Source organism: Elgaria multicarinata, chromosome 5, assembly GCF_023053635.1.
Source record: "Elgaria multicarinata webbii isolate HBS135686 ecotype San Diego chromosome 5, rElgMul1.1.pri, whole genome shotgun sequence".
Classification (NCBI taxonomy): domain Eukaryota; kingdom Metazoa; phylum Chordata; class Lepidosauria; order Squamata; family Anguidae; genus Elgaria; species Elgaria multicarinata.
The window spans coordinates 21,498,140-21,523,774 of record NC_086175.1 but is presented as its reverse complement, the minus strand read 5'-3'; the positions used below and the strand labels follow the sequence as shown (position 1 = coordinate 21,523,774).

At 39.8% G+C, this 25,635-nt stretch overlaps 1 protein-coding gene across 9 annotated transcripts in view; it reads right to left on the bottom strand.

Annotated features, from left to right (window-relative positions):
• Nucleotides 1-25,635, bottom strand: part of LMO7 (LIM domain 7) — a 158,725-nt gene that overhangs the window by 53,556 nt on the left and 79,534 nt on the right. For 4 of the 9 annotated variants that reach the window (XM_063126008.1, XM_063126006.1, XM_063126009.1 and 1 more), the window contains exons 5-11: nt 11,020-11,050; nt 9,807-9,920; nt 8,801-8,999; nt 4,800-5,052; nt 2,626-2,913; nt 2,157-2,336; nt 735-1,451 (exon numbers count right to left, since the gene is read on the bottom strand). In XM_063126008.1, the coding sequence (XP_062982078.1) occupies nt 735-1,451; nt 2,157-2,336; nt 2,626-2,913; nt 4,800-5,052; nt 8,801-8,999; nt 9,807-9,920; nt 11,020-11,050 (1,782 nt within the window). Of the gene's footprint in view, nt 1-734; nt 1,452-2,156; nt 2,337-2,625; nt 2,914-4,799; nt 5,053-8,800; nt 9,000-9,806; nt 9,921-11,019; nt 11,051-24,063; nt 24,083-25,635 lie in introns of those variants that run through there. The other 5 variants (XM_063126014.1, XM_063126016.1, XM_063126015.1 and 2 more) reach the window with 3 other exon arrangements.

Here is a 25,635-nt window from a genome sequence, read left to right as displayed (position 1 = left end):
GGGATATAGGGCTGGTGTAGACATGCCCTGAATCTCCCTATGCCAGACAAGCTGCCTTTGGCCTGTGATGAAAAAAGGGACAGGGAAGAAGACAAGACACAATGCGCATGAACCACACTGTGTGTATAAAATGTGTGCATGAAACCAGTGTGTGCATAAAGTGGCTCTTTTGATCACAAAGTCATTGACTGTGGAGAAAAAATATACAACGGGGAAGCAATTCATACATCTACCCCCTTCCTCATCCATAAGCATAGCTCTCGACATTACATTTGAGAGCTTTATATTTTCACAAAAACATTTTAGAAAAGGGTTTGAAGTTGATGAATAAGAACAAAAGTTTTATTTCCATTCAGCCACATGTATGCTTGAAATGTGTATGTTTCCAAGAATGTCCACACACAGATACCAAGAAGTGCCAGCTATCTTGTATTCGTAATCAGACGAAATTTATATTACTGGTCCTTTACAGAAAGGCAGTTGTGTAATCTTGGAGATTAGATTAGTCCAGGGTTCAAAACAATCTTGGTACTTCTGAAGTGTGAAATTTGTAGTTTTGATGGGCTTGATAATCAACACAAGAACTTATGAGACTATACAGAAAACACAAACAGGCTGAAGTTTCACATCAAGATACATGCATGGTTGAAAACAAGATGCCATGTCTCTTCATTACAAGCCCTATTTAAGAATATTCTGATGCAAGCACAATCCATGCATAGCCATGAGCTGACCTTTCCACCATTTGCCGTTTCTTGTGTCTGATTTTGCTAGCTTCTCTGATTGCCTCCCATTTTTCTATATCTTCTTTGCTGCATGCTCCTGGACAGAAGCTAATCGGATGCACATTCACTCCTACATTAAACAGCTCAATCCTGCGGGTCAGCATATCATCCTTCTTTTGTCGTGAAGATGGAGATGAAACCTTCCCACCACTTTCTCTCTCAGCCGTTGCGGTGGTCTTCTCAAGCAAACAAAGAAATTTGGCCTGGATTTCTGGCGGGAGACTCCAAGGATCAGGAAAGAGAGCAGGCTGGTATTTATCTGGGGCACCTGATAAGGGCACTTCTTTTTTCTGTAGTTGAGCTTTGCGGACTGTCAGATCATCTTTTTCTAGATCTGGAATTGCAGATTCACCATTTCTGGGCTGGAGAACAATTTCCCCTTCTAAGCGAGGGCCTTGCTTATAGGAATTTCTAAGGTACTCAAAATCTTGTATTACTGGATTCATGTGGAAAGCACCAGTCTTACGAACAAATAAATCATCGTTTTCCAAATCTGGATAAAAGTCTCCATTTTCATTGTTTGTTTTGTCATGTCCAAGCCTAAAATAATTCTTTGTTCTGCATGTTACAAGCCTAGGCCCTGAAGCAGGATCTATTTTGGTTCTAGTTTCAGAGGACAGGTAGTCATCCGAATATTTTTGCAGTGCCCGGAGAAATAAAAACTGACTGAGATATAAAAAACACACACACAAATTAAGAGTTGTATTAACCAGAAGATACAGTGACCTAGTTCTCATTGAGGTGATACATCTGTTTCTGGGCTCCATCACTTCAGTCAGCAGATAGGGCTCACGATTTCTACACACTTCCACAGAAGTTCTGTCTGCATCAGAAACTGGTATGTCAGAAACTGGAAAGGCCAGGATAAAATCCTTTCCCCTGATATATTAGGCTTTTTTTAAAAAAAAAAACATGCAGGGGGTCTTTTTAAAAAAGATATATTAAGGAGCACTCAATCAAGTCAGCCCCCAAACTGCACCCTGAAGTGGTTCAGCCCTAAGAGAAGTCTGCCAACTCAGTGAGAACGTGACCTGAAATGTAGGCCAAAAAGATGCATAAATTCTGCAACAGAAAAACGCACACACTACAACATTGAAATGTAGCTGGTTTAGCCTCGATCTTTAAAAGGACAACATCTTTAATTCAGGTAGCAGGAAAGCATGCCAGCCACTGCAGAAGACATGAGGGCACGGAGTAGCACACACACAAAAATCCAGTTTACTTTAGTAGTGTGAATTCAGTAAGATAACAGATATGGACGACATAAAAAAGTTAAAAGGCAGTTTCCCACATTAATTTCTCAATTTAACTTTTAGCAAACAGCAAGTTCCTTGACACACAAGATAGCACGGCTCATGCAATTGTAGCAACCTTGGTTGATCGGAGGAACAACTAGTCTTCTCTTCTGCAGCTTGTAATAATGGTTTCGCAGCATATTCGGCTGCTTTTTTAACCAAGTGTGGGTCTTCTCTGCAACTGTTATCCAAGCTACCCATGATGATAATGTTTGGCTGGACTCTTGCAACATCCTCTTCAGAATCTGTGCTCTTACTGCACAGTAGCACATAAGCGGAGAAGGAAAAAAACAAGAAATTTTTAAGTTCTGGCACAAAAATTGTGTGCGGTAATCTATTTCAACCAACAGCTTATAATAATCGATGTATGAAGAGGCAATACATCAAAATTGAATAGAAAAGCTATTCAACTTCCTCAGGAAGAAGCCAATGATGGTTTTTACCCCCATGCTGCCATGAAAAGTGGGCATTGATTTGAGTCAGTTAAAAATGTATGTTAAAAAAAGTTCTGTTTGGATGGGAAAAGATCATGCACGATGACAAACCTGAATCCTTGAATCTCCTTATACCATTGCTTGGAAAAAGATATCCTCTTTGCTTTTTTCCAGTGCAACTCTTGTCCTGGAGCCCAAGACTTCGGAAGAAACTTATGGGAGGAATCTTTTATGTTTGACATCGCAGCATTTATTTTGCGAACATAAAGGTCATCTGTTTCTATGTCTGGAGTGCCTATTGTCTCCTCCTCCTCCTCCTCAAAATAGTTGGAGAAGTCTGAAAGAATGTTAGCCGCTGACTTGCGTTCCATCTCTTGCTCCATAGTTCTTCTTTGGTTACTACACAAAACATCCAGTCAGGTTATACTTTCAGAAAGACTTGATTGTCAAGTACACAAGATTATACTTTGTCTAAGAATTACTAATTTATGAATGATGCAAAACTAATTTCTGGTATGAAAGCACTGTAACAAAGTAAGTATAAGGTTATTACTAAACACTTGTATTCCATTTGACCAAAAAAATATATATGTTAGGAAATAAATGCTGAAGCTACTTATCAGAGAGTAAGTGTATGCATTTTGTTTTTAAAAAGCACATCAAAGCTTTTAAAAAGCATTACAATGCATTTTTACAGAAAGCTTTTTTGGTAGCTTACGAACAAATTATTTGGATTTACTGAATTAGACCATAGCAGATAATGGGCCAGCTGCACAACACCTTTGAGCATCATATTTAGAAGCACTGTTATGGTACAAAAAGAATTCCAGGTACATCAGGCTCTTTTCAACCAAGAACCTGCATTTTGTCAAGTCAACAATAATCGTATCAGGCAGCGTTCCTTTCATCATCCAAACTCAAGCATACCATTATTCTGATAGATCATCTGTGGGGAAACTAGATAAGATATGCAAAGCCACATTCTGCTCTGCTATTTTGACTGGAAGCTAAAAACAACTCTTCACGTCTGCTGAGGTCAGCCAAAATCGGAATAAAGCAACGGAATTAAATCAGTACATCTTGTGACCAGCCCCACTACAATCACAACATAAGCTAAGCTAAAAATAATGTAAGCCTTGTAAAAATGGAATCCAGGAAAGAAAGGAAGATTTTGCAGATCATCATTTTGTACTAGGAAGGTGGGAACATGTACATCTGAGGCAACAGTTATTTAAAATACAAAATATGTGCTACTTGTTTTATACCAATTTTAATATGGTACAAGTTGTTATAGGTTACAGTCTATTTCCTCTCATATTGTTGGGGTCAGGTAGTGCCTTGGATCCTATGATAAACTTATCTCAAGGACATTTTTCCAAGCTCTACCTCCCCAATGCTGCCTCTCGTTTCCTTCAAAAAAGTTCTCCAGATGATTGGAGACTGCTCCTGAACAATGCGAGATGGGGCACAGAGGGATGTGGGAATTGGCTAAAATTAATTCAAAACAATTTTGGCCAATTCTCCTGCCTCAGCAGCCCTTGGCACCCCATCCTACATAGTTCAGGAGTTCTCTCCCACCCACTTCTGAAGAGTCTTCCTGCCATGAACTTCCTTAGGTTAAACATTTCTCTTAGGATCCAAGCCAATGAACAGAAGATTTACTCTCAATTATCCTATTACAGAGACAGGAAGCAATATTACAAGTTATAGGTGAAAACAAAGGGAATGCAAGGTTTTGATAAACTATTGATCATTTTAGTAGGCTTTCAACAGAATCTAAAATACAACCAGGACACTTTGTAAAAAAAAATGGAAAGTGTTGTCAACTCAACTTAAAATGTAAATTATTGTTCCAAAATGTGTATATAATTGAACCCAGAATTGTGAAAAACTTTTAAACACTATCAACTTTAATAAAGGCAACTTCCTTGGTCTGGTGCAAATATAAACATGATCAAGAAATGGAAAAGTGAAGACCTCAGAAGCATGAGCCCTTTCCTTCTGCTCCCACCCAACCCCTGCTTTCCTTTCCATGGTTTGTTCACCGCAAGGCCTAGTATTACACCTGTATCAGCGTTAACTGAAGTTTGCAAGGGCAAATCTGATTAGCATTAATGAAAATGTAATGTTACAGCATGGGTAAATCAAACTATTTCAGGGAAAGGAATTTGTACAGGACTAGGAGAAGGTCTCCATTGGCAACGCACTGGGCCTTTTTGCTGCAAATAAATTAACCCTTGTCACAATAGAAGCTTTTAACATATATTTAAGTGCCACATGAATACCTCGAAAATGTTCCATCTGGCTCAGTAAACACAGGACTTGCCCAGCTTCTTCTATTGTCCTCGTTCTTCTCTGTCCTCTTCTTCCTCAAAGGTGCTGGCATGTATGTTGGTGGTTTGGCTTTGTTGGGTAAGAAACGATTGAACTCTGCAGCAGGCTTGGGTTCAACTAAAGCAACTCTGCGCTTTGACATGTCATCCTTACTGGGATCATGCATTCTTGCGCGTGTTTCAGAATCTGTGTCACTTTCACAATCTTTTAATGAAAAGAAGAAATCCTCTTAAGTTTAAAGTTCAGCAACAGGAGCTTATGATATTTCATGTTAGCACTGACCTATAGGTTCTGAGATTATTATTATTGTTAGCAAATGTGCAGACCAAAAGGGATGTTTAGAAACTTGCCATGAAGCTATGAGAAAACCCACAGGGCTGAACTTTCATTTTCATAGTAATGTTATATTCATTGCATTATTTCATCATTCCCAACTTTCTTGCAAAGTAAAGCCTTAATTCCCCGGCATGCGCACTATAACTGGAATTTCTCGTCAAGGACTTGCATGGCCAATATTAATTAAAACCCTGTCTCTGATAGGAAATCATTTTTAAAAAAATGATTTTCCAGTGCTAGCATGGATTGTGAACATTTTATTATATGAAAGGAGAATGTATCATGAAGCCTTTACAAAACTATTTATGAAATGAAATTGAAACTGCTGAAATTGATTTATTGCTTTGGAAACTGCAGTGCAGCTATAACATGTCAGTGTCAAGTAATGCCAGAGGGCAAGAGTCCCCAACCGTTTTGGACCCATGGGAATTTGGGAAACTCCTGTGAGCATTACTACAGAATACCTAAACAGTATTCTGGTGTCCACCTGTCATGTCTGTGATTCTAGACTGAGTCTTATTCTTCAAAAACATTTGTTTTGGATCTAGTGAACACCCAATGTCTCTTTAATAAGTGATTGTCTAATTCAGCTAATTGCTGGTAGTACCATACCGCTAAAGCTTTTTTTAAACATACGTTTTGGCAATGTCTAGGAGTTACTTCTTTTTGGGAGGAGATAAATTTTGTAGTGGAACGGTCTTTAATATTCACAGATTTAATTTATCTGCTTCATGGAAATTAACAAATGGTCAGTGTAAATGGATTCTCCATGCTCTTTTGACAGCTAAAAGACTGATATTACAACATTAGAAGGATAAACACTCAACTCCTATAGCGCAACAGATTGAGGACCTTACAACACCTTCACTGGGATTGTTCAAGCAACACACTAACCCACATTCTGTGGTTGAGTGTGGGTTGTTTTGAACCGTAGACTGTTTGCTGAACTGTGAGCTAGTATGTTGTCTGAATGCAGCCAGAGTGGCTTGTTAACCATCCTAAACAACCCATCAACAAACCACAGATTTTCAAGGTGGCTTGCTCAATAAAAATAGGCCACACTGCATGGTTAACAAGCCACTCTGGCTGTGTTCAGGCAACATGCTAACCCACGGTTCAACAAACAAATCATGGTTCAAAAAAAAAACCATGCTCAACCTCTAAGTGTGGGTTAGCGTGTTGTGTGAACAGCCTCACTATCTGAATGGGTGGCATATAGACTCCACCTTCAAATGGATACATATTTGGATATTTGGACCACTTTTGTTGCAACCTATGTATAATTGCTGGAAATGTGTGTGCACTTCATATGAATTCATTGCTATGGATATATACAAATCCATGAATGCATATTAAAATAAATGGGGGGAAATTAAAAAAAAATTAAAGTTTTGGAGGTGCCCAATGGTGTCATGGGGCCACGCTGGGGACCGCTGTCCCGGGGAATGTAAATTCAAAAACATTTTCCTTCTTTGTAATTTATATTAAAATAGAATATGAACTTACCTTTAATAAAAAATACTGGATAAACTATATAATTTTATACTAAAATACAGTTAACAGTTTAAAATTCTCTCTGTCATTCTGTTAAGTTTTACATTTATAACTACAGACACACTAAATAAAACCAATGTTTTCACAATAAAAAACACCCTCTAAAATACAGCCAATTAAACAAAAAAAATTCTATTTTATTTTGCTGGTGATAACTAAAAAAATGGCATTTTGATAACATTATAACCAATACAATTTGAAGCTTCGGTAATCTTCAATTAGTCTATAGTAAGTAAGTAAAGAGAAGTTTATTTGTGTAGCCAAAGCCATTACGAACCCTGCGGAAGGATTTTTAAAAATAAATAAATAAGTAAATAAAAATTAGTCTATATGATCAGTGTCATGTAAAGGCATTTAAGAACGTAAGATGCTTGTTGGATCAAATCAGAGGTCAACGTAGCCCAGCATTATTTCACAACAATGGCCAGGCAGATGTTACTAGTAATGCCACAAAGCATGAAAGCAACACCCTTGCTTGCTCTGTTGGTGACCTAGCAACTGGCATTCAGAGGTATACTTCCCATGAGCATGAAGGTTCTGTTCAGGTATAGCGGCTAAAGGCTGATGATTGATCTATTCTCCATTTACAAATATGTAATATTAATGAAGGTGCTCTTTTTGACTTCCCTAAAGGAATTGGAAGTTTCTCTTAAATTCTCAGATGGCTATCTTTTACTATTGTACATTCATACAGTCAATTTTCAAGAAAAACAATTTTTGCACAAGTTTAGGAATATGGCAATGGCATTCTCCCTTAAACGGAAACAAACTTGAACAAAAGACACACCGAGGAAAAAACAAACAAAAAACAGAACAAATATGCCAAACCAGTTTAAGGTCCACATTTTTATTATGACCAAAGCAGATTTAAAAGGGCTTTTTATAGATTTCAACTGAGCAACATAAGTTTCAGTTGCCTGTACCAGTTTTGTTTGTTTCTGTTTGTTGTTCTTAAAGAGGAATAGGCTAGTGCCTAGATCACATTGGAATGTGTTACTTAGCATTACCACTTTAGAGCCTGCAGGTGGGAGCTCACATGAAGGAATGCTCTTTCATTTTTTAAAAAATGCCCCTACATATTCTGACACAACAGCCCTCACTTGCAGTCTGGAATGGCAAAGCCCTGACACAGGTTTACTCTCTCAGTGAGAATTTCATCCTGTGAGCCAAACTGCCCGCAAGCTTTGGATATGAACTAGAAGAAAATACAATCTTTAAGGTTCTTCATCAAGTTTGATTTAGAGAGAAGGAAACCAGCACCTCATGCAGTATGATGCATCTTTCAAATTTGCATTAAGAGGTGACAATATTGTTCTCAGAGGTTACAAGATGGTTTCACTCTGATACAGCCTAAGGGAGCTTCCCACACATACACTGTTTCAAGTGGGTTGCAGTATCCTTAGCTACATACAGCCCAAAATCTGGCTAGTTAGTTTAAATCAATAAGGAAAGTCAGTGCTTTTAATGGCATACCAGCCTACCTTTACCACTGTCCCTTCTTACAGTGGCTCAGCCACTTTTAATGACATTTTAAGCTCATTATATTTACAGTACAACCTATTCCTTTTGGTGTCATACATCCAGAAGTCTATTTCTTTTGAATTAGTATCTGCCACATATACCATACTAAATAACTAAAATTAGAGACAGATCACAACTATTTTCCCCACACTGCAGATTTTTGGAGGAAGGGGCTGAGATAGAGGCTCATGGCTAAGCTGAAATTTGAACTGGTGACACATCACAGCTCACATTCTTAACCACTGTGCTCAGAAGGACAAGAGGAAGCACATGGCTAATAGTTAAGAGGCCTTTGTGTTGGCTAAGTGGGAGACAGGAGTCATTGTCTTTCAGTGAGTGCTCAATAGGTAACAAGTACTTGTTCAAGGAAATGTGGTTTAGTATCTGACATTCTGAAAAGCTTATGGTGATTTTTTAAAAAACTGAGAGAAAATAGATAGGAAAAGTCAAAAGTCATCCGCATTTAATCTCCACAGTTGTTTCTAAGTCACTTCTCACAAACAACGAATCAAAAAGGCTAGTGAGACTTCTAAGAGTATACCTTCACTGCCACCTTTCAAGGTTATGTCTGATGAAAAGCTTGCAGAAGACCGTGAGCCAAAGGAGTCCAAGCTGTCAAAGGAATCGTCTCTCTTATGACTGGTAGATGATGAAAGTGTGTCACTACGTTCAATATACCAAATATCGCCGTATCCACTATCCCTTCCACTTCGCTTGGGACTACAGGATTCCCCAAGAGCCTGCAGGGACAAGTTTTAAAAGAATGTTGAAATAATGTTTTTTAATCTTAAGATGCTAATTTTGCAATATGATTTACAGTTTTTCTCCCAGGCATTTAACAGCATTTAACAACATATGCTAAGTTTGTTTTTAACGGACCACAGAATAGCTGTTTTTATAAGGATATTGTTGTTTTTATGCTTATGTTTTTAAACTTTGTATATTTGTTTTTAATGTTTACTGTATTTAACTTTTGTAAACCGCCCAAAGAGCTTCGGATATGGGGTGGTATATAAATGCAATCAATCAATCAATCAATCAATCAAGATGACATTAATTGTATTTTTTTGAACTCATCTTCAATCTTCAGGAAAACATATTTAAGTACTTTGGGATAAAAATTAAACACAAGAAAATTCTGCTTCGTAATCTGAATGTACATTTGAGAAAGTATAAAATATTCCCAACATAGCTATATGGTAAAATGTAAGAGCCTGTAAATGAACAAAGCATTATATTAGGGATGAGCAACATGACATCCCAAGTTCAAATCTAGTTCCTCAATGATAATCTCTCTTCTCCCTCTGCAACTGCAAATACTAGAAATGAAAGGCTTAATTGAAAGCAAATGGAGGCTTGTTAGCAGTCTGGTTGGAGGTTAAGGATAGAGGTGTGGTTTGGCCTGCCATTATTTTTTTACCACTTCAAAGTAACTCACCCACAAAGCTAGTTGCTGAACAGTGTGTTGTGCAAAATATGTGAATATGTATTAATGCAAAATATGGAACACAAATACCTTCAACGTTTAACCTTCCATTAATTCTTACCTTTGTCAAGGCTTGTCCCAATAGTTTCTCAAAGGCTTTTAAATTAAGCTGAGGACCATTATAATAAGGGTTGCTGTGTGCTTTCCTACCCAACCAATATAATGTAATCAAAACCTAAGGAAAGAATCAAATAGAAAACACTCATGAATAGTTAAGTTAGACCAATAAGAACCACCACTACCACAACCATGCACATACACAACATACTGTTGCACTCAATTCTAACCTTTCCATAACGAACCACAAAAACTCACTAATACGTGCCTGGATTATAACAGTTCTTGGTTTTTCCTTCTAGCTTAAACTTTTAACCACCTACTCTGCTACCTACTCCGACTTCCTTATCAGAGGCCTTCTTCAAACTGATGGCTAAAATTTGCATTTTCTGGTCACTCAACAACCATTCATTCCCGTACTACTCTTTTGCAAGCACTAGTCAATACTGCCTGTGATATTATCTATTGGTGCACATCTTTTTTATATATCATCTTCCACTCATGTGGTCAGTAATAAGAAACTATAATACAATGCAACATTGGTAGAGCACATGCTTTGCATGCAGAAGGTCCCTTGGTGTCTCCAGGTAGGGCTGAAAAAACTCCTGCCTGAAACTTCGGAGAGTTGCTGCTGGTGAGTGCTGACAAAACTAGGCTTAGATGGACCAATGGGCTGGCACAGTATAAGGCAGCATCCTATGTTCTTTAACTTGAAAACATGCAGGAAGTGCCTGCAAAAAAAAGGTCTAATGTACAGTGGGTAGAATCCCGATGTTCATTCAGTATACTGGTTGCTCCCTTGTGGCCCCCTTATGGGGAGATACAATTTAGTTGGGAGAAGTAGAGGGTGGAGAAAGAGTGCTCAGCCCTGCCTCAGCTCTTCTGTAGCAAACACATATCTTGGAACCTTGGCTGGTGAAAGTTGGGTACAGGGTAAGGGTTGAACACCAAGTTCCCATACCCAGTCATCCATCACAGCCATTCATTATCTCATGGCACAAGTTTACTCATTTCCCAACACGCCCAAGTACAGATCTGCTGTAAATGTAAAAAAATACTGCACACACGATAGCCAACTAGTTCAGATCCTTTGAAGGGACCCTTCTTGGGGGGAAAATAAACTCAGTAAGTTAAAGGCCCATGTCTGTCTTTATTAATATAAAAACATCTGTATGTGTGAATTAAACAAAGAAAAGTAAGAAAGATCATTGTCTTACATTTTTAACTCTTCTGTTGGTCTCTTCTTGCCTGCAAAACCAGAAAGACAGACATAAATTAAACCTTTAGAATGACAAATACTGAGCCATAATTATATAGCAAATTTGATTGCTCCAGTCCATTAAAACTGGAAGCACAGATTGTACATACTTATAAGCCACAGAACATGGAATTCTAAAATACCGAATTCTAGCTGCCTTGGTCATTATCATATCCCACCAAGTTTTTAGGTCCGTGTAATACATGGCAAATTGGAGACGAGACATGTAGACGTAAAAGTGAAACCACACTAATTGACATTTGAAATTCTAAGTTTTTGGTCCTCAAGAGCAATAGAAGTCATGAGGATATAGGACTCTAGCAAACACACGTACAAATTAATACAGAACCAAGTCATTTTACCTACTGGACAGTTTCACTATAGAAATGAAGAGTGGACAAGCTACATCTGAAAGAAAACCACCAGAAAAATTTGAAACATCTAGCAAGAAATCACATCATGGGGGGGGGGGGATTAATAGTCCATTTTAGAGATAAGGACATACACTATATAAATGAATTTTTGTTCTTTCAATGAGTGATTGAAAAGCAAATACCCGACCTTACTAATAAAGTTTTTACTAATGTATTTCTATTGATAATGATAGAATGTTTCTTATAATAAAGTAATTATCATGTTTGTTTAAATGTAGCATGTTGTTCACCTGGTAAGTCAGTGGCGCACACTGAAAAGGTCTCAAATCCACATTATTTTACAATAAGAGTTGCCTTCTTACAGCACATATCCTGGGCCTGTGAATGTATTCCCCATGTGTTCAGACTATGTACATTTGAGTGCTGGAAAGCAAATTACCATTTCTATGAGGACAACATGGCTCTCCCTTTGGTGAGAAACTCCAGGCACTTCTAATTGCAAGAACTCACTTGTCCTCAGGTTGGATTATGCTTTCAACTATTGCAGCCTGGGGGAACGGGGACATCAGTTATTATAGGGAGGCTATTTTTGGCACCAAGCTCATGGACTTCCAACCTTGAATGCCCAGTAAATTAGATGGATACATTCTTGTATCATTTACAAGAATGAGATGGCCACCATAGGACTAGAGGGGGAGGGAAAGAGTAGTAATGCAATTCTCAGTTGTTCCCATGACAAGCTATACAATGGTGTTTTGAACTAGACACTTTCGGGAGTGTTTTGATGTTTCTTGCAAGGTATTGTGAACTGGAACGTATGTTCCTTTTTCAATATCTGTTCATTTATAAAAAGGACCAGTTGATGATAAAAAAAAAAGCATGCACACTCACTCACTCACACACACTTATGGTGTCAATCTTTAAAAGAAAAGCATCATCCCCCGCCCCCTCGATTCAAACAGGATGCCTTTGCAGGTCCTTAAGGGATCCTCTTAAGGATTTAGAAAAAAAACAGAATTATCTGCCTTTCACTGGCTATGTTCTAACTGACAGACTATTTTCAGCCTCAACCCAAGCAACTGGAACAAGCTTAGCAGTAAGCAATAATCAAAGATCATTAATGCTCATTTAAGCAAACTTTTTTATTATTTTTCTAGCAATCGTTTCTAGCAAACTTTTTTTTTTTTTTTTGCCATTAGCTTAAAAGGGTCCTGAATTTGCATGGCTATAAAAATACACTGTGCTATAACTTAGAGCAGTATCCCCCAACCTAGTGCCCTCCAGATGCTTTGGCCAAATTCCTATTGGCTCCAAGCAGCATGACCAATGGTCAGGGAATCTGAGAGTTGTAGTATAAAACATTTAGAGGGAAACATGCTTAGCCTCAGTCCATATGGATACCAACATAGGTTGGAAGGAAACAGGGCAGCAAGATCATGATATTATGCTTCTAAGCCATTTTATTAAAATAAGAGGCAAATTCTTCATGCAATTGCCACAAGTACTAATGTCACCCTCAACCCACCTACTAAAATCCACTATCATACATCCCCAAGGAGGTTTCTGCACATTTCCTGATAATGGACTGATCCAAAGAGCAACAAAATAAAAATAAAAAAAAGAATCAAGAATTGCACAATGTAATTTTACTTGCTCAACATTCTGAACATTCCATTATCCTTCTTAAGTGTGGTGATTTGTTTAATCAATGCCACACTAACGGAAATTAAAAAAAAACACGTAAAGCTTATGAAGTTTAGAAGCTCAGCCAATACAAATACTTTCCACCATATTTACATTTGGTGCGTAACAAAAATGTTCTTTTATTTGCTCTGAACTCAGCGGCAAGACAACACGTGGCCTAGTTATAGATTTCACATTGGGTTTTTGTATCACCAGTTCACCTAGTTGTGAATCAAAGAGGGTATAGCGGGCAGTGTTTCTACACTTTAACCCAGCAAATTTATGGGCAGTCTAGCCATTCAATGGGGATCAAGAAAATTATTGTGAACACAGTACAAGCATGTACAAGCATATGAACACATCAGTTTAAATTATTAATATAAATAGTTAAAAAAAGCATTAGCAACGTAACAGTTATTATCACCTTATATCCACCTAAACAACAAAATTTCAGTCATGGTAGATTAGTTGCTGCTGCACCTTAAGCTCCCATGCGGGGATGACAGAAACAAATGCAAAACTATTCTTCACATTTCCCCTGAATGTGCTCTTTTTGTTCCTTTGATTCAAAAGCACACTTGATATTTCCTCTTGGCTTTCTCTACAGCCCTTTGTTCTCAGAGACATTTATGAAACTAAAGTCAGCACTGATTACATTTTTTTAGATGCACGTGATTTCCCAGAAATTATGAACGAAGGATGGCCATCATATTTTCTACCTGCTATGGGCGTCTGCCTTGATATAAAGAACCAACGTCTTATGAATGGGTGATATCCCTTTGCACGTCTGCCTAGAAGCAGTGGCACCTCTAACATCTACAATGCCATGGATTATTTTTTAAGAACCTTATGTTCTTTTAGCTAAATCTGGCCAGAATAGGAGCTTGGGCTGTCCACTACTCTAATTATCCACCTGCATGCTACTTTCTCTCCCTTCAGTGCCTCTGTGTCACTGTCCAAACAGCTTTTGAAGTTCAGCCACCCACACTATCCCCACCCCTGGACAGCTGCACATTCCTTCCCCCAAGTGCCGACTCTCAAGTTGATCTCTGAAGACATGCCCAATACGTCAGCTGGGATTGGGCAGTGCTGACGCATTTATCTGTTTTTGGCCCATAATGCTAAAATCCCCTTGGCAGGAATGTTAGGCCAGGAAAGGTGAAGAGGGAAAGCCTGTCCTACAGCCACCTCTGAATTACAGAACAGGAAAGGACAGAAGACGGTAAGACCTTAAAGGAATTTACAAGGACCATCTTGCTTCCTTCCATCAGGGCTGGTTGCAATTAAAGTTCAGGAAAGAACTGGAAGGTAACATTTGCTACAATTTAAAATTTAGAATGTTATGTTTTTAATTCACTATTCACCCTGAGGCTAGATGTCAGAGAGAAATACATACCATACTGGAAGGCTCTTCTGACCTGTTGTGCTACATAGGTGTTACATTTGTATCCCACCCTATCTCCAAAGGAATATATGGAGTGGATGTAGGGTATACCATTTTATGTCAACTATGATGTAGGTTAGGCTCAGAGGGTGATTGGTCCAAGGCCCCCAGTGAGCTCAAATGAGCAGGGATTTGAAATCAGGTCTCTCCAGTCTAAGGGCAGGTTCACACATCACTTTAAGCCATGATGCTTTATAAGCTACTCACAGTAGCTTATTTTGAAAATAAGCTAATGTTATTCCCCTCAAAATCAGACAAATGTAGCTTGTTTTCTGTGCCCTTGCTCCTCCTTCCTCTACAGTCCTCCCACTTGGGTGTGATGGTATCTTAGCTTTCTTTGTGTTGAAAACCAAATCTTTTTGGTTTTCAACACACTACGTCACCGGCATCTCTCTGATTGGCCTGTCTCCTGCTAGGGGCATACTCTTCTGTCTCTGCTAGATCCCTGCCATTATCAGCACATTGCCAATTGTGAACCCCTTTTCCGCTTCACCCCCAACCAGCAGCTCCCCGATTCTCAAGGCATTCCTCCCCACTCCCACCACCTCATCCCACCTTCTCTGCTTTCTTCCCCAGCCAGTTTTCAAAACCACTCCCTTACTCCCACCCCTGTACACCAAAAGGGAGGTTTCCTCATGGGTGCATCCGAAGGCTGTACTGGTTAATTGCATGGCTTTCCTTTTTCATGGAAAAGTGATCAGAAAAAAAAAGGGATGTGCGAGCTGTAACTCTGCAAAACTTTGCAGGACTGGAGCCAAATGCCCTTTGTGCACCTGCAGCATGGGGAAAACCCCGTCTGACTGCTGCCACACACTCAAAAAGGTGTTTGACACTTAGGGTATTTGTAGAGTGCACTGCTGAGGGAAGGGCGGAGATTGGAGGCAACAAGGCAGAGACACACTAAATCACCAATGCAGCTACGTCATGTTCCTCTCTCCAATTGGGCAGTTGCGCACTAAGCGTGTCTTATTCTGTCTCTGCCTCATCACTGTTGATTTCACCATGGCATCGATCCTTACCCGCTTCCCCACCACCATCACCCCACCCAAGCTGTGCCTCACTGCTCCTCACCGTCCAGGTCTCTAGCTGGATTTCCATGCTTTTCCCTCCCGCCCTGTCCGCCAGCACCCCCACCTCTCCCTGCACCATTGTGGTAGTCTGTAGCGTGGCCATCTAAAGATACGTAAGTATAGTGTAAAACTGAGCCACATTTATTCAAATTAAATCTACAAAGGACTAACTGGGTGGGCCACTAACTCAGCCAGCAACTAGCTAGGCTGTTATCAGGTGAAAACATTCCATTCCTATTGAGTGGCGTCATCCGATCGCCCAGAGGACTGACTCTTTGGGGAGGGGAGGCCTTCCCATGTCACCCCCTCCTGGGCCATAAAATACTGGATGGGTGAAGTGAGTCGGCCTTACAGGTAACCCTTATCCCCCCACTGGGTCCATAAATCCTCAGCATGAGGCCCTCAGGGATCACCTGTCACTGTCACAGTGCCACAGAATGCACACTTTCCCTGACTGTGCCCACCCCACCAGCCTAACTAAAAATCATGACAATCCAAACCAACTTCCCGGTTAGCCTAAGACACTCCTTCCCCACTTACAGTGTGAAGTAGGCAAAAAGGCCCCCAGTCAAGCCAATTCTACTAAGAGCCAAAAATTCCCACTCAGCCCCCAAGAGGACGACCAGCAGAAGCCCACTCTGCATCCAGGAAGTGAGGGGAGCTGTGATCTGAAGAGGCTGAGGGTGGGGGCCAATAAAGCCACAAAGGCTCTTCCCTCAGCCTGTGGTGCCACAATTGCCTCCACCAATGGGGGAGAGCCATGCGTCTCACTCGCACCCCCCCCCCATCGCAATGCACACTCACCCATGGGTAGGTAAGTGAGGTGTGGGATGTGGCACTTTTGGCTAAATAACCCACCATGGTTGGGGGAAACTGATGACACGCTAAACAATCATTGCTTATTCAGAAAAATAAATCATGACTGTGATGTGCAAACCCAGTCTGAGTCTAACACTGCCTGCTACATTTACTTTGAGTCATCCAGTCATCAGATAAAATCAGCGAGCAAGAAAATTCTACAGTATTTGACATCAACACACTGCAGGAAGGGGGGATTGTTTGGCAAGACTATATTCTCAAAGTAATATATAAAATATAAGGAATTGTGCCAAACAGTGGAAGATACTTCTTACTGAGCCATTCCCACCCCCACCTACCGAAAGTTGCAGCCTGCCAAGCTATTTCCCTCCCACGTTTCCATGCATTGTGAATATACTGCAACAGCTCAGTGTAAGTGAAACCATGTTTATTTCAAGATAAGTTTGTTGCACCCTTTCCGCTTGGACAATAACCAAGACACTCTCAAATCACAACAGAACAGCTGTTTGCTGCAGCCAATATTGAAAGAAAAAAAACCTTTTAAAACCCTACCATCATAACGCTGTTTGGAAAGAGTAACACAGATATTCAAATTACTGTTTAGTAGAAATACTTCACTTACTTTTGAAAGGGATAAACTGTTTTATTTTCCTTTCCATCTTGTCTTGAGAGATCTAGCATGCTAGATTTCAACACCTCTGCACATGACGTGAGACAGTTTTTATGCTTGCTGTTTGCATACCTTCTCTTTGACTAACCATATTGCAACTATTAGATTTCATTATCCTATCACATTTTGCCAGGAACAAAGCAGCCGTTAATAGTAATTGGCAGGGATGCATCAGATACACTCTCCACAGTGGGTGCCTCTTATATAAGTCAGATGTTTAATAAGCCTGAACAGCAGCTCTACATAGTTCACGTAACTGATGTACACAATAAAAGAAATTTACTTCTCCAAAACCTTAAAAGGGCCAATTGTTACAACCAATATTTATTATTTATTTATTATTGCATTTATACCCTGCCTTTTTAAATTTAAAGGGGCCCTCTGGAATACCATGGCAGAGCAGCTTGACCCAGGTCAATCCATCAAGGCAGGGAAAGGGAATTAAAGGAGTTGCACCCTGCCCTGCAGAAGGGTAGTTGATTAGCATTTTTTGTTCCCTGAATAAATTTGGGTTAGGGGGAAGCATTTAAATCTGTGCAGCCACACTGTGTAAAAATGCATTTGGGCTTGGTCTGTGCATGTGGGGGGAGGAATTTGCAAACTGATAAATTCTTGTGTGTGTGTGTGTGTGTGTGTAGTGCTTGGTGTGGGTGGATTCTATCCTAATATAAATATTTTTCAATTTATGGTGCTGCAACTTAAGAAGACACATTGTTCCTGTTGCTAATAATAATAATGATGATGACGGAATACATATTAGCATTATTTGCTTGTATGTGCCAAGTGCTTTTAAATGATGGGATATATACAACAATCCTATGTAAATCTACTCAGATATACGTCCCACTGAATTCAATGGGACTTAGTCCCATGTAATCATGTGTACGTGTGTCGAAAATGGTCTCCTCCCCGAGCACTCAAGCTATTGACTGAGAGGTCCCACAGTCCTGTGGTTCAACAGTCATGGGTGCATCACTGGGCTCCTGCCCTTTGCTACACATGTGCTGGCCCCTTTCCCCACAGCACATTGTGGTTTGAATGGGAACTGGTATTATGGTTGAAAAAATGATTTTGTGTTTTCAGTTCAGCCATAACTCATGAACCACCATAGGCTTTGCCACTGATTAGAATTGTATGGCAGATTTTTCTCTAATAGCACAGAATGAACAGTGTCCCCCATCTGCTGGTCTATACAAGGCATTTTGTACTCTTGCCTAGTGTCCTATCCCATGTCCTATGATCTCAGTGGGGCTAAAATCCAGATAGCAAGTCAAGGTGAGACAGGGTGTGGACAAATGAAGCAAGGCCAATGGCAGAACAGCTGGAAACTTGCATTTCAATGCCCACTTGCATTGGCTGCCTATACGTTTCCTTACATGGCTTGGGACCACAAAACCTGACGTAACGCCTCTCCCAACATGAACCTACCCACTCACTGCACTCTACATCTAAGGTTCTCCTCCGAGTGCCTACTCCGAGGGAAGCTCGGAGGATGGCAACAAGGGAGAGGGCCTTTTCAGTGGTGGCCCCCCAATTTTGGAATGATCTCCCCCGACAAGGCTCGCCTAGCGCCAACATTGTTATCTTTTTGGAGCCAGGTTAAGACCTTTCCCGTCTCCCAGGCATTTAACAGCATTTAACAACATGAGCTAAGTTTGTTTGTTTTTAACGGACCCCAGAATATCTGTTTTTATGAGGATACTGTTGTTTTTATGCTTTTTATGTTTTTACACTTTGTATATTTGTTTTTAATGTTTACTGTTTTTAACTTTTGTAAACTGCCCAGAGAGCTTCAGCTATGGGGCAGTATATAAATGCAATAAATAAATAAATAAATAAATAAATATAAATAAGCGTGAATCATATTATTGCTCAGGCCGAAGACCAAGCCTGATAAAACATCTTTTAAAGGGGTTATTGACTTGGCCTATCTATCTTCACAAAGCTTCTTGCAGGTCTGGCTGGTTGTCCTATATATTTCTCTCCTTTGGCCAGACTGGCACAAAGGCAAAAATACCTGCCTGATATTCAATGGGCTCTTAATTCAGAATCTCTTGTTGGCTCAAGTCCTAATACAGGTGTTCCACACATGCATTTTTAAACCAGTAAAAGCAAATCAGTGCATAAACCACATTGTTTCCCCTTAAAATACAGATTGCGCCCAAAACCTTGAGGAATTAGTGAGTCAGATTCAGGAATTCTATATAAGAGAATTTTTCTATTTTAGTTCTTACTGGATTTTTAAAACAACAACAATGAGATAATACTCGGTCCCATAATTGTTTCCTGTCACTCCCACTATACCTTTTCTGATCAAAACTGTATTTTGAAGTTGATGTTCTTTGTTGGCAGCTGATTTTTTATGTTGGACTTTTGGCTACCTGCTTGTTTTGGCCTGTTGGTGTGTTGCAATTTGATCAGAAACTCCCCACCATTACTGCTACGCAAAAAGGGAAGGAAGGAGAGAGAGAGAGTGAGAGAGAATGAAACCCCACACCCTGAAACTACGGAATGATTTTCATTTCCTACCAGATAACATATCAAGTTGTTTAACTAGATTATACAAGGTGTTACTGATTATGCAAGAGCATGCAGTTTATAAATATTAAAATAAATATACTAAATGGCTTCCCTGCCTGAAGCTGTTTCTACATGCTTAAATCCCATTTAAAAATGATTGGCCTTAAATATAAAGAACTGTGGCTCCTTTCAGAAGACACCTTAAACCATGGCTTTAACTACGGTGGTTAAGCCAGAAAGATGGGCTGTGTTCAGAAGACACCTTAAACCACGGCTTTAACCATGGTGAACAAAGCAAAAAGCCTTATTTGCAGTGGTTAAAGCTGTGGTTTAAGGTGTCTTCTGAACACAGCCTGGCTTTCTGGCTTAACCACCATGGTTAAAGCCATGGTTTAAGGTGTCTTCTGAATGGGCCCTGTGAGTGAGGGACCTAAGTGCTATTGTTTCCAGTGGCCCCATTCAGAAGACACCTTAAACTACAGCTTTAACCATGGTGGTTAAGCCAGAAAGCAGGGCCCTGTTCAGAAGACACTTTAAACCATGGCTTTAACCATGGTGAATAAGGTTTTTTGCCTTTTTTGCCATGGTTAAAGCCATGGTTTAAAGTGTCTTCTGAACACTGCCCAGCTTTCTGGCTTAACCACCATGGTTAAAGCCGTGGTTTAAGGTGTTTTCTGAATGGGGCCACTGACTGCAATACGATTTTTGTAGTAATTAAGCACAGCATGATCACAGACAGAGATATTAATATACTGCATGTAAAAAAAATGCATTTTGAAGATCACACAAAATACAAACCTAGACATTTGTTAAACATGAATTCCTGAAGTTAAAATCAGACATTTCATCCATTTGTAAGAATGGAAACACAGTGACACTACTGATTTAGAAAACTCTATTACAAATCATACAAATGTACAACCAACCTGTCCATTGTATCCAATAATTGGGAAGAGAAAGGTGAAGAACATGACAAATATTTGTGTATAACACTGCTTTCCCCAACCTAGTGACCTCTAGATGCATTGTCATGGGAGTTGTAGAAAAACAGATCTAGAGGGTACCAGGTTGGGGAAGGCTGCTGCTAGGCAGTAGAACTTGACCATTTTAAAAAACTAATTCCCTGAAGCAGCCAGAATTTCAAAGAGTGAATGGTTTGCAAAGAGAAAATTACTGTGGTTACCACTATACAAGATGACAGCAATAGATAACTATTTAATTAGTTGGTATATCCCATGCCATACCTACTCAACTTTGTGGGGAGAGGCTGACTTCTTTTTCTTAAACAGCTGCTGTGAGGTTTCAAAATGTTATGCCGAATGTTTATTGTGTATTAGGCAATTAAAATAAATAGAATAATGCACTGGCTAGTCCTACCATTAGGTAGAATGGGGAAGCTGCCTCAGGGAACTGAATTGGGGTATGATAAACTAAAATAGCCCTTTAATTTATTATTATTTACAGTTACTGCAAGGGAAGAGGAGGGATCTTTCTGTGATTTTCTGCTTCCTCCTCCTCCTACAACAAAAATGTTGTCTGGCCTTGGGTACCATGCCCCTTGATTGAGAGTGTGTGTGTGTACACATGTGTGCATTTGCTGATATCTACTTGTAGGATCCAGACTCCTAAACTAATTCTTTTGAAGTATTGGGGGGTGGAATCTAATTCAAGTTTACCAAATCAAAGCCATTAAGATACACTCTCCCCCACCCTTCACCCCAATCCCTGAAGGAGGCAGGCAAAACTAGTCTGAAAAAATTCAACACGGGGATGCTTGAGGACATGTCTGTGCAATTCCCTGCATTGTGTCTGATCCGGTCTAAGCAAAGTACACTCCTTTGGTTTTGAATACACTTGGATCTTTAATAAGAGCAAGATCAGTGAATCTGACTATTATTATAGGGTAAAACATATAGAGCATTCCTAAATACGAATGACTAACCCAGATTCATTCAAGTTACTTTGACAGATCTCTAAGTAGCCAGAGACCTGGAAGTAGGACCAATAAATATAGCAACCACTTATTATGTGCCCACCGATATTTGATTTAAAATTAATATAAAATATAGGCACAGGTACTCAATCATTCTGTATCCTGTATGCTATGCCAGCTGAATAATTCTGAGATTCTATAATGCTAGGTTCAATTCACATATGCACATTCATTACTATGTTATAATTCTGTGTATGTGCGAGTATGTGCGCGTGCGTGCAAGAGAGAGAGACCAACTCAAGTGTAAACTCAGCTCAGAGTCATCACAAGTTGCTCAAAAGATGCACACACATATGTATGAACTAGGATACTATTGAAAGTTTGATTGCTTTTTTATTGTCTTGTTTTACATTTCTCAGGACCAAAAGGTGGTATAGAAACAAAGTTTTTTGCTGGTGCCATTTTGGGAAAGTGTGCCACATCTTTTCATTCACCTAATTTTTTCATTCATTTCCAGCATTTACCACAGTTTGATCCTAGTTTGTTTTAACTAAACCACTTTTAGACCACCACATCAGGTGGTGAGTGCCCCGCCCGAGGTGCTGCTGATACACCTGGGTGGTAACGATCTGGGGTTGCTAAAAGGCAAGGCCCTCAGCTTACAAGCTGTTGCTGATTCCCAGGTCATACGTTGGCCTGATATTGTGATTGTGTGTTCATGTGTGCTGCCCAGACACGTCTGGCACAACAGCCACGATTATGGGGCTATGGAGAGAGGCCGTAAGAAAGTGAACACCACGATCTTCAAAGATCTGTCCAAACATGGGGATTTTAGTATTCAACATCCCGCTATACAGTTGAGCAGGAGGGAGCTATATAGGCAGGATGGGGTGCATTTATCAGATGCAGGGAACAACCTTTTCTTAGAAGATCTGCAAAGGGGCCTCATGCAAATAATTATAGCAAGGTTTTGGGGGGACAGCACCTAAGCGAGTTGCTTGATGCTATCTGTGGCGCTAGGTACGGGCATCCAGAGGGGGAGTGGGAATGGTGAGCATTCACATGGCACTGTTCACAGTGACTGGTAAGTCTGAGGCTCTCAGCTTTGAGCCTTAAGGCCTACCTGGGAGATAAGACTTACCTTTGGAGCTGACCCTACTCACCCACTCAGAGCTGGACGGCGTGAGTTAGGGCGTGACAAAGGAAGGTCCCCCGACCCCACAAGGGGCAGGCCTGGGGCAAGGCGAAAGAGGCAGCGCCTAACCTTGAGAGATTAATGGCTCTCCCAACTTCAGGGGCCTGGCAACAGGCCATGCTGGATGCCCGGTAGGATTCACCCCCTTTCGCAGATCATTTAATAAAATGTGACCCTGTTTAAATCCAGCTGTAAAGTTGTCTCGTCTCTTGATTTATTGTCACGTCTCCTTATGTATCGACCTCCGCACCACAATATCCTGGTTGTGCTTTTATATGGTATTTTATATTATGGTTTCATACTGTTGTTTTATACTTTGATTGGTCTTAATTTTTGTGAACCGCTCAGAGAGCTTCAGCTACTGGGCCATATAGAAATGCGATAAATAAATAAATACAACAGCAAAAATGGTTGCTCTCCTTCTGATTCGGAAGGAGGAGGCATGCAGATCCAAGGTCCATTCTGACTTGATCAAATAACAAAAAACCCATGATTTTCCTTTATGTTTGGAACTGGGCCATTAAGTGATTCTAAAGGTATCAGCTTTGCTCTGGTCTGGCGGCCAGACTAAACAACTTCCACAACTTTCCAATAAATATGCTCAATACACTGTAAAATCTGACAAGTAGCAATGAAGAACAAATATAAGAGTGTTTTTATTTTTTTAGAAAGCAGATAATGTAGTCTGCTTCCTTCTCAAAATACCTTCCTCCAATTTATCTAAGTTGCTCACTCCATTTCATTCTATGAAGATCTCATAACAGGATTGGCAGCATGTTGTGTGAAGATATGGCCATTAAATTGTTCTTAGAGATACCAATGATACTTTAATGATACTTCAATGATACTGTTGCCTACATAGTTTCAGGTTGTAGGAAATATTACCTAATGAGTCATCTACAAAAACTTCCAATTATGCCTCAGAAACTCCACATATCAGGTACAACCTTGGAAGATAAATGTGCAAGAGGAGACGTATATACGAATACGAATGACTCAGCAGCGACCATCACGTAACTGTAACAAAGGACAGATTTTCGAAAGTGAAGTAATACATTTTTTGAAAGCTTATCTTCATGGAGAGAAGTCCATTCTGAGTCCATAATTATACAGTGTAAAAGTTGAGATCATGGTCAAAATTGCAGCTGTAAGCATACTAGGTTCTTTCAACATATAAAATAGATAAGCCTCTTACCGCAAGCTAAAATGAAGCATGCACAAGTCAAAAGCCATTCCACTTATTTGTTCTATAATGTTTCTTTTTTGCCTGTGGGTTCCAGGCGTGGAGTGCTTACTCAGGCGTCCATGCCCCAATAGGTTCTGCTCTCAGGTAAGCAATCAGCAGACACAGCTTCACTTTTATTAAAAACATCACACTGTAATATAACCTTCAGGTAGCAAAGTTGCTTATGCAGACTTCCACATGCTCCAACGTAAGACGCACAGATGAAACGAAAACAGTGGGACCAAACCATACCAGGCAACTATCACAGAGGAAACTGGACTGTTAATGTTAGAGGCCCCTTAAATCTATATTCAATATACTACATTCCCTGTTCTTACTTCCTTGTACTATTTATTGTTATAAGAGAGACAATATTTGGATTGCTACAACAAAAACTACCAGCATTTTTAAGATGGCCATAGAATCATAGAATAGTAGAGTTGGAAGGGGCCCACAAGGCTATCGAGTACAACCCCCTGCTCAACGCAGGAATCCACCTCAGCCATAACTGAGTCTGGTCTAACTGTCGTATTTCAAGTACTGCTTTGCTTCCTATATATCTGCTACTTGTGACCCCATTAGGTCCATCAGTCTCTATAACTCTCTCACATACCTATATTTTCAGTGTGTTTTATAGAAAACCATGGGTGAAATCTACACAAACCCTTGGGGCCATCTCCTTATTTCTCCTGAAAACTATCTGGAGTTTAAATAGAATCTTATGAGTAGAAGAGAAGAACTTTACTTTGCCCACCAATCTGCTTTCATAATTATATTCTGCCAACGCTGAAGTTAACTATCAACTAGTATGCCAAATGAAAATTATTTCTCTCTTTGCTAAGGGAAAGAAACACATATGTTTGAAGGAGCTGACCTCCAAAACATTTTCAAGTAAGCTAGTAAGGGAAACACTCAATGGCAGTGAAATTAAAGCAATGTGCAATAATGACTGAGCTGTATAGATCTATGACACATTCACATATCTCCGCCTCAAAGATAAATATCACTCATCTCTCTCCAATGGACCTAAAATACTTAGAATTCTAAAAGCATTAGATATGTTTATCCACTGACTTTCACAGGTAACCTGATGATTCCACAAGGTAGACAAGGCATGGAAATTACTTTTGCTACATCACTACACATGTGTAAATAGACATAGGATAAAAGCAACCAAAATGGATACAATGATACTTGACTACCTAATTTACATTAGGTTCTAAATCAATGGTTCTCAACCTTTTTTGCTCCATTCCCCCCTTTCACCATTGTTCAGAATATAATTCCCCCCATCCCAAGATAGTCTAACTCAAAAGGTGCATTCCAATTAACATGCATATAATATTGAAAATCTTTTATTTTTTCTATATTAGTCCCATTTAAAGGGACAAACGCAAAGCATGGCCCCTTTTATATTCCCAGCTCCCATGCTTTGCGTTGCCCCTCTAAATGGGAAGCTTGAAACTTCTAGGATTGCGAGGGAGGGAGGGAAAAGAGAGCAAAAAGCCTGGCTTTTGCAGACGACATGACACTTTTCCGGGATGTTTTTAATAACATGTGTAGGAAGACATAATCTATAGGACATCATACTTTGCTAAATAGTGGTCCCAATTCCCCCCTGGAACCCTAAACCACCCCAGGG